Here is a 16,944-nt window from a genome sequence, read left to right on the forward strand (position 1 = left end):
GCTTTGTTCTTTTTGCTTAGGGTTGCCTTGGCTATGCAGGCTCTTTTTTGGTTCCATATGAAGTTTAAGGTGGTTTTGTCCAGTTCTGTGAAGAAGGTCAATGGTAGCTTGATGGGGATAGCATTGAATCTATAAATTACTTTGTGCAGTATGGTCGTTTTCATGATATTGATTCTTCCTAACCATGAGCATGGACTGTTTTTCCACCTGTTTATATCCTCTCTTATTTCCTTGAGCAATGCTTTGTAGTTCTCCTTGAAGAGGTTCTTCGTATCCCTTGTTAGTTGTATTCCTAGGTATTTTTTTATTTTTGTTTTTTTAGGGATGGTGTTTCACCATGTTAGCCAGGATGGTCTTGAACTCCTGATGTTGTGATCTGCCCACCTCAGCATCCCAAAGTGCTGGGATTACAGGCATGAGCCACTGTGCCCAGCCCAGTATTTTATTCCCTTTGTAGCAATTGTGAATAGGAGTTCACTCATGATTTGGCTGTTTGTCTGTTTTTGGTGTATAAGAATGCTTGTAATTTTTGCACATTGATTTTGTATCCTGAGACTTTGCTGAAGTTGCTTATCAGCTTAAGGAGATTTTGGGCTGAGACCATGGGGTCTTCTAAATATACAATCATGTCGTCTGCAAATGAAGACAATTTGACTTTGTCTTTTCCTAATTGAACACCCTTTCTTTCTTTTTCTTGCCTGATTACTCTAGCCAGAACTTCCAATACTATGTTGAATAGGAGTGGTGAGAGAGGGCATCCTTGTCTTGTGCCAGTTTTCAAAGGGAATGCTTCCGGTTTTTTGCCCATTCAGTATGATATTGTCCGTGGGTTTGTCATAAATAGATTTTACTGTTTTGAGATACATTCCATCGATACCCAGTTTATTGAGAGTTTTTAGCATAAAGGGCTGTTGGATTTTGTCCAAGGCTTTCTCTGCATCCATTGAGATAATCATGTGGTTTTGTCTTTGGTTCTGTTTATGTGATGGAATATGTTTATAGATTTGCGTATGTTAAACCAGCTTTGCATCAACATAAGGGATATTTTCCAGCAGTCTACAAACAATATGGTTAATAAGCAATAAAAATTATCGTTCATTAGTGACCTGATTAAAATGATGACATTAATAAGATGTAGTGGCCAGGAGCGGTGGCTCACGCCTGTAATCTGGCACCTCAGGAGGCCAAGGCAGGCAGATCACCTGAGATCAGGAGTTTGAGACCAGACTGGCCAACATGGTGAAACCCCATCTTTACTAAAAGTACAAAATTAGCTGGGAATAGTGGCACACAGTTGTAGTCCCAGCTACTCAGGAGGCCAAGGCAGGAGAAAGGCTTGAACCCAGGAGGTGGAGGCTACAGTGAGCGAAGATCATGTCATTGCACTCCAGCCTGGGCGACAAGAGAAAAACTCCGTCTCAAAAAAAAAAAAAAGAAAGTTTTAAATGATTTTTAAAATTATCAGTCTAAAGAGAAATATTTATCATAATTGGTATTGAGAAGAATGTAGAGAAGTAGATGTTGTTCATCAAAGTGTAAACTGTGCACCCCTCCTACAGGGCCTTTAATGGAGACATGTTTTTACTTAGAATTCCAACTTCTAGGAGTTCTTGACAGTAACTCCAAGTTTATACACAAAAATTTATCTGTAAGGATACTATTGTTGTTTTCTCACTCTGTCACCCAGGCTGGAGTGCAGTGGTACAACCTCGATTCGCTGCAACCTCTGCCTCCTGGGTTCAAGCGATTCTCCTGCCTCAGCCTCCCGAGTAGCTTGGATTACAAGCGCCTGCCACCACGCCTGGCTAGTTTTTTGTATTTTTAGTAGAGATGGGGTTTCATCATGTTGGCCAGGCTGGTCTCGATCTCCTGACATTAAGTGATCCACCTGCCTCTGCCTCCCAAAGTACTGGGATTACAGGCTTGAGCTACCACATCCAGCCTAGTAATTGTTGCTTGTAACAGTCAAAACCTAGCCACAATCAAAGTTCAACATCAGCAATTAACTAAGTATAAACTCTGGTATATTCACATAATACTATGTAACTAGCAAAAGTCAAGAAATAGAAATATTAATGACATCACTGGCAGGGCATGGTGGCTCATGCCTGTAATCCAGGTACTTTAGGAGGCTGAGGGAGGTGGATCACTTGAGAAACAGGAGTTTGAGATCATCCTGGCCAACATGGTAAAACCCCATCTCTACAATTAAAAAATTGTAGAGATTAAAAAAAAAAGTAATGAGAAATATTAATGACATCAGGAAATGTTCAACTCCACTAAGTGAAAAAAGCAGGTTATAACACTATATATAGCCTGATGCCAATTTTGGTTTTTCTTTTTTTTAATAACATGTACTTTATTTTCTTATTTGTGCTTTTCTAAATTTCCCAATGTACGTTTATTACTTTTATAATAAAAATATGATAAAACTACTAATACAAACCACAAAACACTTGATTATTATATTTTCATTTATAATATACAATTTTCCAATCAAATTTACACTTGTATACTCAGTTGAGTAGAAATAATCTGGTTAAATACAGGTTTCAGAGGTATGTTTTCAACACAAAAAGGATACTGGGAAAAATTTATAGATCATTTCAAGAAATCATTTAAAGCTCATAAGCATGGTTTGGAAATTTGTCACTGAAAAGCTGGAACTACATACCCCATTTAAGAAAAGACTTGAAGATTTATTATTCTAACCCATTGCTTGTTTTGCACCCTCTTTACAGTATCTCTAAATAAATTTATTTTCTGAATATTCAAATTTGACTATTTCCCTAATTTAAAGCATCAAATGACCCTCCAAATAGTAAATATTATAAAACTGCAGATTATTACTTATCATGAGAAGTAACTTGAAAACCTATTTACAAATTAACAGCCCATCCATCCAAAGAAGATTACATGTATTTCAATATTATAATTTATAAGACATTCAATCTGCTTAAAAAGAAAATACAAATTAATTTAGTGTATTGAAACCACTTGTTTTTGCCAATATAATAAAATACTTGTAAATCATGTAGTGCTCAATAAAAGTGGATGTAAGTTTATAACTGAAACTTCATTCACAAAAAAAGGTCTTTTACTAGCAAAATCTGAATATTACAGCTTTTCAACTATGTTATAAATAAAAATAATTAAAAATAAATTCAAAAAACTCAGAATAAGTGCTTTATTTTTTAAATCTCACAAAAACTGAAACTATCATTTACATCAGTTGTAATAGCAATAAAAATTAGAAATCAATTTGCTATAACTCTCAAAAACATTTATAAAAACAAAATTAAACAAAAAATAAACAAAAAGGAAAAACTAAGTATTCATCTTAAATAAAAGATAATCTGACTGCTTATGACATACCCACTTGCAGAAATAATAAATAGCAGATGCATTCAAAACAATGCAAGATTTAATTAATTTAGGACAATATTCCAACCAATCTCAACGCAGGTTTTAAATTACTTGTGCACGTTTACATAGAATCATAAAAATAAACCTCTAATATGTAATCAGCTTATGCCAACTGAGAAAACTACACACCAACACAACAACTGTGGAAACATGAGATATGACTGGGGGAAGAAAAGCAAAACCTAGCCTCAAAAGTGCATATACTCACTGTAACTACAATCTTGCTATATATTTCTATGTTTGTTTAAAAAAAAGTTTTCTTTAAACTATGTGTCTCAAAGGAAAAGTAAATGTATCATTTCATATTCTTTTTTGAATTTAAAAATATATATACGTAACTTTTGTTTTTGGTAAGTTCAAAATGAATTGACAGTGGGGTAATTGGATTCTTTAAGAAAGCTCTATAGAAGAGAAGAATACAACATACTATATCTTCTTTAAGAAGTATGAGCTGAAATTTTAGGCATTCCTTATATTGTTTTTAAAATACATTTAAGGAATGCTGTTTTTGTACAACAATGGCTTTGAAAAAGAAATCTGAGATCAAATACATTACTGGAGGATCTCTATAAAAGGTCACCAAGACTATCCTTGTTTGTGAAATCAGGGAAAACATTTTTAGAATTTATCTTGTTAGAAAAAGTGCTACCACTTTTCTTCCTTTTTCTTCTCTCTGATTATCACAATTAAACATCACAAGATTTTCCCCAAATAAATACTGATGTAAATGTTGACTTCAAGGACAAACAACTTTCATAACAGTCTATTTCTCAGGCATTTCACCATTTGTTGAGACCACAGGCAGCACTGTGTTACTGTGAATTGTCACTGAACTCTGGTGAAGTATTCCTTCCTGGAGAGTTTATTGGAACCTGAAGCTGATTGGCAGATGTAGATTTAGCAGCATTTGGTGGCTTTGTAGAGGAATTAGATGAAAATCTGTGACGATTACTCTTCTCACCAGAAGTAGATGAATGCCTTTTTCTTCCAAATTCCTCACTAATAGGGGGCTGCAAATGATAAAAGACAACAGAGTTGACAATTTTACTCTTTTTCCTCCCTTCAAAACCTAAGGCTAGACTTTTCCAAAAAAAAAAAAGTAAGTTAAATGGACACTTCAGTAGATTTTATGAGTATAACAAAAACTTAACAGCAACTTAAGGTACTAAACTTAAATTTCCTTCCTAACTAAATCAGCCTACCGGCATTTGCTCATTGCTTTACTCAACTTTTTTTTGTTTTTAATGAAGTCTCACTTTGTAGCCCAAGCTGGAGTGCAGTGATGCAATCTCGGCTCACTGCAACCTTCGCCTCTGGGGCTCAAGCGATTCTCCTGCCTCAGCCTCTCAAGTAGCTGGGACTAGGGGCAGTCCACCACACCCAGTTAATTTTTTAAATATTTTTAGTGGAGATGGAGTTTCATCATGTTGCCCTGAGTGGTCTCGAACTCCTGAGCTCAGGCGATCCACCTGCCTCAGCCTCCCAAAGTGCTGAGATTACAGGCGTGAGTCATTGCAATCGGCCTCAACATATGTATATTAAGCTTCTCTCATGTTGTAGGGCCTAAGCTACATGATAGAGCATAAGTATAAGGCTGGGTTCCTTGCCTCCAAGAAAATGTTTCAGCGAGGCTATTTGCCTCCTTTATTCAATTTTGTCAACTGTGAAGGATTTGTAACTCCAGTCTCTTTCTCACCCTAAACTCCTATTCCAGGCTTGCTTAAGTGAAAATGTTTAAATAACAGATGAATGAAAGCAGTAGGGGTATAAAAGAGATGCCAAGTCAAATTATCGTTAGCAAGTTTGAAGGTTTATCTAAAATTCCTATGATACAGAGACTGGAGATTATTATTGATGGTACCAAATTTAAACATCATCAAACATTTAAGTACCCAAGAAAAGGCATCCTGCATTCAAAAAAAAAAAAAAAAAAAGTCAGCTCTTTAGGCCTTTCCAGTTACCAAGATTTGGGAGCCCAGAACTGGACACCAATGAACTAGTATTTTTATTTGGAGCTAAATTAAGATAGTAACCTCCCTCTTCCCACTTTCCATTGTACTTAAAGGAGGAGGGCTGAATTCTTAGCTTATGTTCATATGGGGAAAGAGTCTCAAATATAGAGCAGGGATGTCTTTGTGACAGAATTGGCTAGGCCGCATTACAATAATAGCTCTTAATTCCAGAGATAGGCACTTCTATTAACTCTAGCCCGGGTCATTAAGTCTATTTGCAACACAAAGCAAAGATAAACCTAGCCTTCCTTTTACCTCTCTGTTTTCTAAGTTAAAATTTTTCTTCTTCCTTTTCTTTTTTTGAGACAGAGTCTCATTCTGTTGCCTAGGCTAGAGTACAGTGGCACAATCTCAGCTCACTGCAACCTCTCCCTCCCAGGTTCAAGCAATTCTTGTGCTGCAGCCTCCCCAGTACCTGGGATTACAGATGTGCACCATCACACCCAGCTAATTTTTGTATTTTTAGTAGAGACAGGGTTTTGCTATGTTGACCAGGCTGGTCTTGTTAATCACTCCTGGCCTCAGGTGATCCACCCACCTCTGCCTCCCAAAGTGCTGGAATTACAGGTGTAAGCCACCATGTCCAGCCTTTTCCCCTTATTTTTTTATTTCTCTTCTTCCTTTTTTCCTCTTACATTCATGACTTTTAATGCTTTTCTTTTCTCTTGAAATCAAATTGATAAAGCCTATATATATAGGTTCAACCTTCAACCAAAGGTGATGAGAAGAACCCATGAGAGTGGACAACGTCATAAGATGGCAGCAAAAGGACCTTGTCCAGTTGATTCAACTAAAAGACACCTCTCTCGTGCTTGCACACATGCATACAACATTCTCTCCTTAATTTTATTATGCAGGAACCCTAAATCTGTATCAGCACGTTACAGAAATTATATGGATAAAAGATCATTAAAAAGTAAAAAGTTTTCACATTGCTAGTGACAAATTAGCATATCAGATAAAAATTAATAAATCTAAAAAAGTTTAATTATAGCAGCATATGAAAATTAAATTAACAGCGGCTGCCCTCCCCGGCTCCGTCTTCCCCCAGTGAAATCTGGCGGCGGTGGTGGAGGGAGAGGGGAGTGGCGCCCGGGTCGGGGCCGGGGCCGGGGGGCGGGTGGGGGAAGGGCGGCGGCGGGGCAGGGGCTCGGGATCCGCATTGGGATCGGGCCGCCACGGACGACAAGGCCAAGGCGTTCACCAAGGAGCTGGACCAGTGGGTCGAGCAGCTGAACGAGTGTAAGCAGCTGAACGAGAACCAAGTGCGGACGCTGTGCGAGAAGGCAAAGGAAATTTTAACAAAAGAATCAAATGTGCAAGAGGTCCTTTGCCCTGTTACTGTCTGTGGAGATGTGCATGGTCAGTTTCATGATCTTATGGAACTCTTTAGAATTGGTGGAAAATCACCAGATACAAACTACTTATTCATGGATGACTATGTAGACAGAGGATATTATTCAGTGGAGACTGTGAGTCTTCTTGTAGCATTAAAGGTGCGTTATCCAGAACGCATTACAATATTGAGAGGAAATCACGAAAGCCGACAAATTACTCAAGTATATGGCTTTTATGATGAATGTCTGCGAAAGTATGGAAATGCCAACGTTTGGAAATATTTTACAGATCTCTTTGATTATCTTCCACTTACAGCTTTAGTAGATGGGCAGATATTCTGCCTCCATGGTGGCCTCTCTCCATCCATAGACACACTGGATCATATAAGAGCCCTGGATCGTTTACAGGAAGTTCCACATGAGGGCCCAATGTGTGACCTGTTACGGTCAGATCCAGATGATCGTGGTGGATGGGGTATTTCACCACGTGGTGCTGGCTACACATTTGGACAAGACATTTCTGAAACCTTTAACCATGCCAATGGTCTCACACTGGTTTCTCATGCCCACCAGCTTGTAATGGAGGGATACAATTGGTGTCATGATCAGAATGTGGTTACCATTTTCAGTGCACCCAATTACTGTTATCGTTGTGGGAACCAGGCTGCTATCATGGAATTAGATGACACTTTAAAGTATTCCTTCCTTCAGTTTGACCCAGCGCCCCGTCGTGGCGAGCCTCAGGTTACACGGCGCACCCCAGACTACTTCCTATAAATTTCTCCTGGGAAACCTGCCTTTGTATGTGGAAGTATACCTGGCTTTTTAAATATATGTATTTAAAAACAAAAAGCAACAGTAATCTATGTGTTTCTGTAACAAATTGGGATCTGTCTTGGCATTAAACCACATCATGGACCAAATGTGCCATACTAATGATGAGCATTTAGCACAATTTGAGACTGAAATTTAGTACACTATGTTCTAGATAGGTCAGTCTAACAGTTTGCCTGCTGTACTTATAGTAACCATTTTCCTCTGGACTGTTCAAGCAAAAAAGGTAACTAACTGCTTCATCTCCTTTTGAGCTTATTTCAAAATTTTAGTTATAGTGTTTAACTGGCATGGATTAATAGAGTCGGAGTTTTATTTTTTAAAAAAATTCACAAACTAACTTCCACTAATCCATTACCCTTTATTTTATTGAAATGTATAATTAACTGAAGAAAAGGTTCTTCTTGGGAGTATGTTGTCATAACATTTAAAGAGATTTCCCTTCATTTAAACTAAATTACTGCTTTATGTTGATCTGCATATTTCTGTATATTTGTCATGACAGTGCTTGCATCCTATTTGGTGTACTCAGCAAATAAACTTTTCATTTTAAACAAAAAATAAAAATAAATAAATTAATTAATTAACAATTGCACTGTGGTTGTTAACAGTTGGGAAATCTAGTGAACAGAGTCTATGGGAATTCTCTGAACTATTTGTATACCTATTTCAAAGTTTAATTTCAAAATTAAAAAGTTAAAAAATAAAAATCGCAAAATTAAACTTTAAAAAGTCACAGATAAGAGACTGAAATATATGGTTAATAAAAAGAATAGAGGAAATGACTTAAAACTTACATCAACACGGAAGTCTTCTAACCTCTTAAAACTACAGAGGTATTCCTGAAGTTTTGGGTCAATGGACTGTGTCTTAGACTGAGAATATTTCAAATAAGCCCAAAACTTTTCTAGTCCGTAAAGCTGACCTAATAACAAAGAAAAATATACATTATAAATTATGTAAAAAATTTTTAATGATTCACATTAAATATAATCCTATCAGCAATAAATCATTTATCTTCCAATATATACTTAACTCTGTATCTTGAGAATAAGACATGTAATGAATTAACAATAATGGCAGCTAACATTTATTGAGCATTTGCTATGTAAAAAGTATTAAGTGCTTTATTATGCATCAAACTAATTTGAACCATATACAACCCAAAAGATGGGTGTTCTCGTATATGTTACAGATGAGAAAACTGAGGCTAGCAAGTTACCCATAGTCACACAGCTTCTAAATAGTGGAAAGGGGATTTGGACCCCCAGAGCCTGCACTCTTAACACTGTGCTATTTCTGCCTTTCTGAACTTACCTGCTGATGTTGCACAGAATTTTCATGTAATGGAACATCAGTGAGTAGCTATGTTTGTCAAAGGGATAATGACAAAACATACCTCCATAAAAGAAAGACTTGAGAGTAGTTACTTTCCAATACCTCACGGGGAGGGCCTTCTTACTACATGGTACACCCCATCCTTCATCAAGAAACATAATAATGGCATGAAGGTCTTAAATGGTTTGCCCTGAAGAAACAAACCATGAACTCCCTCCCTATTTACTGACAGACTCAGGTTTACAATTTCCAAATAGGGTAAGTTTTTTGTTGTTATTATTACCAGATTCGTAGTCTTTTTTGGTTTCTTCTTGGAAATCCTTAAAAATTTCTTGTCTGAATTTTTTTTCCAGTCCATAGCTGTAAAACCTGAACAGACATTCTAACCCATACCTATAAAGATAAAAGGTTTATAATAAAATACAATCTCTCTGTAGTTAGTAACATCAATATAAGCAAACAAATAATCCTAAATGAAAAATAAAATTTTAGTATTCAGATATTTTTGCTTTTTTGAGACAGAGTTTTCTTTGAGACGGAGTCTCGTTCTTGTTGCCCAGGCTGGAGTGCAATGGCACAACCTCGGCTCACTGCAACCTCCGCCTCCCTGGTTCAAGCTGTTCTCCTGCCTCAGCCTCCCAAGTAACTATGATTATAGGTGCCCACCACCACGTCTGGATAATTTTTTGTATTTTTAGTAGAGACAGGATTTCACCATGTTGGTCAGGCTAATTTTTGTATTTTTAGTAGAGATGGGGTTTCACCATGTTGGCCAGCACACTCAAAATAGCAGAGTAGAGCTGTGGGGAGGTGGATAATGGATAGAAAGGCAACAAAACGTACCCTGCTCTGAGAGCAGACTTGTCTTTATTAAACAGGTAAATGTCCGTGGGTAGAAAATAAAACAAGATCAAAGAATTGAGGAACTGGTTGCTAAGGAAGGTCACAGAAAACTCATAAATGAGGGGAACAGAACAACCTTCAAACTCACACATCTGAACATTTTAAGATCATGGGGCCAAACAGGTAAGTATGCTTCCGGCCCCATGTCTAGAGCTGTTCGAGTAACTCTGATGCAATGATTGAATGAGGAGGCATCGGAGCAGCTCTTCTTTATTTAAATAAAAACATCATAGAAAACATTTTCTGCCAAAGATACTTATATTAGCAGCAGTATGAAGAATGTATTGAGCTTTCCTCATGCCAGGCACCATGCTTAACACTGTAAATACCTTATTATTAGTTTTCAGAACAGTGAGAGATAATTACTATGTTCTTCATTTTACAGATGAGGAAACTTGTACTAACAGAAAGTAAGTGGCTTCCTCAAGGTTATACAATTAAATTAATGATAGAAAGGGGACACAATTCTGTTTTGATATCTGGTAGCAAAATAGAAATTCAGAACATTTTATTAATAAATAGGTTATGGAAGTCTATTAAAAAACAAAGACTAAAGAATCTCTCAGGCCCCAAAGCAGCGCTCTGGAACAGAAACAGTCCTGTCCTGGAAATCAGGAGACCAGGGTTTCTGGACCTGCTCCATTGCTAACTAGCTCTAAGGCTTTTGAAGAGTTGGACTAGATTACCCTAAAATCTATTCATATTCTAAACAGAAAAATAAAAAAAACTATGCTTTCTAAAAATCCCATAGATTGACTAAAAAGCCAGGCTGGTTTCGAACTCCTGACCTCAGGTGATCCACCCGCCTCAGGCTACCAAAGTGCTGAGATTTTAGGCGTGAGTCACTGCCCCCAGCCAGTATGCAGATTTTTAACTGAACTGGTAATTAGTAATCCATAGCTGGCTTTGCTATTTTTGATGACTCAGCCATAGCACATCATGAAGGTATAATGAGATGCACACAGTATCTCTCCCTGGTATTTCTGAAGAACTAGCCAAAAGATTTAGTGACAAATTGGGAATGTGTTAGATTTTTCCCAAAACAACATTTATAATGGTGTGTCTGTACACAGTATTAAATAAATACTCTTGAATGTAAGCTTTACTTCAGGAAGATAAAGACCATACTGCTTGCCCTAGATCCTAGATGTGGTTGTCCCTTTCAACTCTAATAGTACAAACATAATTAAATGGTTAAGAGAGCCTCCCTGCTTTCATTATAAAGTACAATGGTAGATATATTGCTAATAGAGCTATGATCACTACATAAAGGAGAAGACAAGTTTCCTTGTTTCTGTCTGTAACTACCTAGAGAACCTAGCAGTTCTGATCAGTAGATCAACAAACTATATACACTCAACCTTCAAACACAGGTGATGAGCAGAACCCATGACAGTGAAACAAGGCTATAAGATGGCAGCAAAAGGACCTTGTCTAGCTGACTCAACAAAAAGATACCACAATTAAAATACTCCTCAGTTAGAATCCTAAGTCATTCTGGGTACCTCAGCAGAAAGGTTACAACCTCTTTATTCTGGTAACATAATATTAACTGGCTGTTGGTCACAGGAAGCAGGGTATGTGAGTGTGTGTCTCTTTTGTAACCGGCTTATTTATAAGACAAAGAGTGATGGTCTGGCAAACCACCAGGAAAAATGCAGGACTGCCAACTACACACTGAAACACTAACCTGAGCCGTCGGCTCCCATAGCCTTAAGTGATGCTACTGGTTAAGACTGCATGGTTGAAGTCTAAGGAGATTAAAGACTAAAAGAACCACTGTTCAGAATGACAAACTTGCTTTGATTCTCCTCTTATGGGATAATATTATGCCGACATCAGTTGTTCTCAATCTTAGCTACATATTATAATCATCTGGGGAGCTTTTGAAAAATACTGATGCCTGAGCTGTGCTCCAAACCAATGGCATCAGGATCTTTTTTTTTTTTTAATTTTAAAATTTTTTATGGGTATACAGTAGACACATATACTTATGGGGCACATGACATGTTTTCATACAGGCATACAAGGTGAGATAAACATATCCTGGGGAATGGAGTATCTATCCCCTCAAGCATTTATCCTTTGAGTTACAAACAATCCAATTACACTTTTTTTTTTTTTTTTTTTTTGAGACAGAGTTTCACTCTTGTTACCCAGGCTGGAGTGCAATGGTGCGATCTCAGCTCACTGCAACCTCCGCCTCCTGGGTTCAAGCAATTCTCCTGCCTCAGCCTCCTGAGTAGCTGGGACTACAGGCGTGCACCACCACGCCCAGCTAATTTTTGTATTTTTTAGTAGAAACGGGGTTTCACCTTGTTGACCAGGATGATCTCGATCTCTTGACCTCGTGATCCACCCACCTTGGCCTCCCAAAGTGCTAGGATTACAGACGTGAGCCACCGCACCCAGCTTTTTTTTTTTTATTGAGACAGAGTTTTACTCTTGTTGCCCAGGCTGGAGGGCAATGGTGCAATCTTGTCTCACCGCAACCTCCACCTCCTGGGTTCAAGCAATTCTTCTGCCTCAGCCTCCCGAGCAGCTGGGACCACAGGCATGCACCCCCATGCCCAGCCAATTTTGCATTTTTAATAGAGATGGATGGGGTTTCTCCTTGTTGGTCAGGCTGGTCCTGAACTACTGACCTCAGCCTCCCAAAGTGCTGGGATTACAGGTGTGAGCACTGCGCCCAGCCTCCAATTATACTCTTTAAGCCATTTTATTTATTTTTATTTTTAATTTTTTTTTTTTTTGGAGATGGAGTTTTACTCTTGTTGCCCAGGCTGGAGTGCAGTGGCACAATCTTGGCTCACTGCAACCTCTGCCTCCCAGGTTCAAGCAATTCTCCTACCTCAGCCTCCCAAGTAGCTGGGATTATAGGTGCCCACCACCATGCCTGGCTAATTTTTGTATTTTTGGTAGAGACAGGGTTTTTATCATGTTGGCCTGGCTGATCTTGAACTCCTGATGTCAGGTGATCCAACCACCTCAGCCTCCCAAAGTGCTAGGATTACAGGCATGAGCCACCACGCCTGGCCTCTTTAAGCCATTTTTAAATGTACAATTAAAGCCACTATTGTCTATAGTCACCCTATTGTGCTATCAAATAATAGGTCTTATTCTTTCCAACTGTTCTTTTTTTTTTTTTTTTTGAGGCAGAATCACGCTCTGTCACCAGGCTGGAGTGCAGTGGTGCGATCTCGGCTCACTACAAACTCTGCCTCCCGGGTTGAAGCGATTCTCCTGCCTCAGCCTCCCGAGTAGGTGGGACTACAGGCGCGTACCACCACACCCAGCTAATTTTTGTATTTTTTAGTATAGAGACAGGGTTTCACCATGTTGGCAGGATAGTCTCAATCTCTTAACCTCGTGATCCACCCACCTCGGCCTCCCAAATTGCTGTGATTATAGGCTTGAGCCATTGTGCCTGGCCCCAGCTATTTTTTTTCTGGACCCAAAATCAGAATCTTTGAGGTGAAGCCTAGGTAGCTTTCTTTATTTCTGGAGAAAGAAGTTTTTGGTTTTTATCAAGTAAATGGTATTTTAGAGGAATATAGAAATTCTTAGATTATTTATAAAGGATAATAATATAACATTTATATTGAATAGGCAATATTTGGATTTTTACTATTATTTCTTAGCAAACTATTCCAAAGACCAAAAGTATGACATTAATAACATAACCCAAATATGCAGCATAACTGCTGGAGTGAAGGACCGAGGCAAATGACCGGCCCTCTCAGTTGTCATTTACTCATTTACTACTCACTGCAAGACAGCTCAGAGGAGTAGAGGACCTAGAGGCTTAGAAGCAGAAAGAACTATATTTGAATCATAGGCTCGTAATCATATCACTGAAACTGGAGTCAGTTGGATCCTAGTTTTCAAAAATAGATAATCTGTAAAGCTTCTAGACCAGAGCTAGCACATTGAAGAGATGTAAGAAATGTTAGCTCTCTGCCTCCTTCCTGAAATCACATTATTACTACCTTCAACCCATGGATATAATTAGTAACTATCTTCCTAATAACAATAGTCCTCTGGCTGGCCACAGTGGCTCACGCCTATAATCCTGGCACTTTGGGAGGCCAAGGCGGGTGGATCACTTGAAGTCAGGAGTTCAAGACCAGCTTGGCCAATATCATGAAACCCCATCTCTACTAAAAACACAAAAATTAGCTGGGTGTGGTGGTGGGTGCCTGCACTCCAGCCTATGCGAAAGAGCGAGACTCTGTCTCAAAAAAAAGAAAGAATCATCTATCAAGCACTTACTACACGTAAGTTAATGTGTTAAGCTCTTTATACACTTTATGTAATCTTCGCAATAACCCCATGAAAGAGTACCTATCCTAATTTAACCTTTTTATTTGAGACAAAGTCTTGCTTTGTAGCCCAAGCTGAATTGCAGTGGTGCAATCTTGGCTCACTGCAACCTCTTCCTCCCAGGCTCAAGCAATTCTCATGTTTCAGTCGCCCAAGCAGCTATAACTGCAAGCCACCACACCCAGCTAATTTTCGTATTTTTAGAAGAGATGGGGTTTTGCCATGGTGGCCAGGCTGGTCTCAAACTTCTGGCCTCAAGTGATCTGCCTGCCTCAGCCTCCTAAAGTGCAGGGATTATAGGTGTGAACCACCATGAGCCTGCTGGGATTATAATCTGCCAAGGTCACAGTAAATTAATAGCTGAGACTCAAACACAGGTCTGATTTCAAAGACTTCAGGTGCTTAACCACTACTTCTTAAGAAGTAGCTAATACAGTCTAGTGGTAAATACTGCAGAAACAGAACCAAAGGTAGGAAACTGTTACAAAATATTAGAAACACACACAGAGTTATGTGTATAGGAACACAGAAGAGAAACTCCCAACCTAGATTTGGGTGGGAATGGGATCAGAGAAGTTATTAGAAAGTTTTAAGGAACGGAGAGAAATTGTACAAATAGCAAAATATGCTGAGATCAATTAGAACAATGGCTTTCAAACTTTTCTGACTAGGTCCAATACTATGAAAAATATTTTACCTTATAACTAAATCAATATGCACATCTCTCTATATAAAAACATATGTTTATAAAGACATGTTTTACAAAACAATTCTTAAATTCATGTGTATGTGGGTAGGAATTAAATTTGTATGTTTGAATTACTATGCTCAGTGCTGTATGGTATTTTCTACTCTATTTTCTAAAGCACATTAGAACCACTAAATTCATTTTATGATCGACGAATAGGTGGCAAACCACAGTTTGAATAGGAACAGTGAGATTAGGAATGGCAAATTTTGCCTTTTATGCCAACTCTGGTAAACTGACAGTAGCTATTAAAGTCATAAGGAAGAGTATAAATCTAAAAAGTGAGGTAAGAAAGAACATAAAATATAACTGGGATTGATTAGAGATGTCAGTAATGGACAGAAAAGAAAGAAATAGAGGTACATATACCATGTATCTGCTGTTCTTGATCTAGATAACAGATAAAAATTAAACATGCTTTGTATTTAGATAAGTCAACACAAATAAAATTTTGTTTTTAATTAGAAAAATTTATCTGTACTACCTTGTATTCTTCTCAAAGGTCATATCTGATAAACAATATATATTTGAGATTTACAAGAGGAATCCATTTTCAGAACTTAAAGAAGGGTAAATTTAGGTAAACACGATTGGATGAAAAATCATCTATTTCCCGTCTCTCCGTCTCTTGTTCCTTTCTCCTTTTCTCCATGAACAAATAGCCTTCATGAGTCCATGCCATGTTCCTTTTCACCCTCTTGGCCTGCCCTCACTCAGCCCTACACTCACTCTCAAGACTTGCCCTGAACATTTCTGAAGGAAGCAAGGTCTAAGCTGGGACATAAAGAACAGGATTTAGAAAAGCACAGGGAGGAATAAGAGAAGTAGAAGCAAAGGTAAGAACATGCACAGATATCCAGAGGCTAGAGAGCTTGGTTCACTCAAAGAACATGTAGTTCAGTGCCACTGTTGCCCAGAGTGCTAGAGGACAAGTGGGGGAAAAATTAGACAAGGTGAGTCAAGGGACATATTGTGAGAGGTCCTGCTTTTTCTTTTCTCAAAGAATCTTAAGAACTGGGTTGGCTCTAAGCATATATCAATTGGGATATGTATATGTCCATCCAACGGAGGTCTGTAATGGTGGGAACATGGGAGAGAAAAGTCTTGTAATTTCCTTCAGCCCTTGTGCCAGCCTCTAAGATGGTTCCTAATGATCCCATCTCTTGGTATTAACAACCTGGTGTAGTATGCTCCTACACTGTTCCAGGACTGGTCTGCATCGACAACACAATATGGCAGAAATAATGGTATGCCACTTCCAAATGCAGGTTGTATAAAACACTGAGGATTCCATTCTGGAAGCTCTACTCACTCAGGGTGAAACCATATTATAAAATGCCCTAGGGAAGGTCAATGTGGCAAGGAACTGAAGCCTCCTGCCAACAGCCATGTGAATGAGCTTGAAGAAGATCCTCCAGCCCAGGCCACGTCTTCAGAGACTGCAGCCCCCTTCAACACCTTGGCTGCAAGCTCATGAGAAACCATCAGCCAGAATTACCCAGCTAAACAATTGCTGGAGACTCAACTCTTAGCAGCTATGAACTAACAAATGTTCACTGTTTTAACCTATGGAGTTTTGGGGTAATTTGCAATGCAGAAATAGAAAACTAATACAGCCCTCCCTCCAGTTACATTGTACTACTTTCACAGTTCAAAATCAGGCTACGTCAGTACTCGTTTTTAAAATATTTTCTTTTTTTTCTTTTTTTATTGTTGGGTTCACAAGTAGAATTTTCTAAAAACTCCCTCTATTGGATCTACCTGGGTAAAGAAAAAATACAAAAAGAAAAAAATAGAACTCCCGCAAAGTGTAAAAATATTAGAAAATATCTGACCTGTAATTTTCTTTCGCATCTTCCCAAGCAAGTTGTCTAAATTCCTCGTACATTTTTTTATTGAAGTGATCTCTGAGGAAAAAGGACCAGAAACGAAAGAGGGTATTCATTTCTTGGGACTGACCAATTCCCAAGCGTTTTCTCTCTGAAAAAGTTAAATAAAATATTATTTTATTAAACATACTTTC

The 16,944-nt window shown here is 38.2% G+C and overlaps 2 protein-coding genes across 8 annotated transcripts in view; one reads left to right on the plus strand and one right to left on the minus strand.

The window, feature by feature from the left end:
- Window positions 1-2,460: 2,460 nt before the first annotated feature.
- Window positions 2,461-16,944, minus strand: part of LARP1B (La ribonucleoprotein 1B) — a 159,086-nt gene continuing 144,602 nt past the window's right edge. For all 7 annotated transcript variants that reach the window (XM_064383885.1, XM_064383883.1, XM_064383882.1 and 4 more), the window contains 4 exons: window positions 16,757-16,901; window positions 9,231-9,340; window positions 8,407-8,534; window positions 2,461-4,436 (listed from right to left, as the gene is read on the minus strand). In XM_064383885.1, the coding sequence (XP_064239955.1) occupies window positions 4,239-4,436; window positions 8,407-8,534; window positions 9,231-9,340; window positions 16,757-16,901 (581 nt within the window). In that variant the 3' untranslated portion in view covers window positions 2,461-4,238. The remainder of the gene's footprint in view (window positions 4,437-8,406; window positions 8,535-9,230; window positions 9,341-16,756; window positions 16,902-16,944) is intronic.
- On the plus strand, window positions 6,455-8,170 carry LOC110567995 (serine/threonine-protein phosphatase 2A catalytic subunit beta isoform-like). The gene has a single exon (XM_064383896.1). The coding sequence runs from the start codon at window positions 6,818-6,820 to the stop codon at window positions 7,550-7,552; it is 735 nt and encodes a 244-aa protein (XP_064239966.1). The 5' UTR covers window positions 6,455-6,817; the 3' UTR covers window positions 7,553-8,170.

The sequence above is a fragment of the Aotus nancymaae genome, unplaced genomic scaffold (assembly GCF_030222135.1).
Source record: "Aotus nancymaae isolate 86718 unplaced genomic scaffold, 86718_ANA_hifiasm-v0.15.2.pri h1tg000033l, whole genome shotgun sequence".
Taxonomy (NCBI): domain Eukaryota; kingdom Metazoa; phylum Chordata; class Mammalia; order Primates; family Aotidae; genus Aotus; species Aotus nancymaae.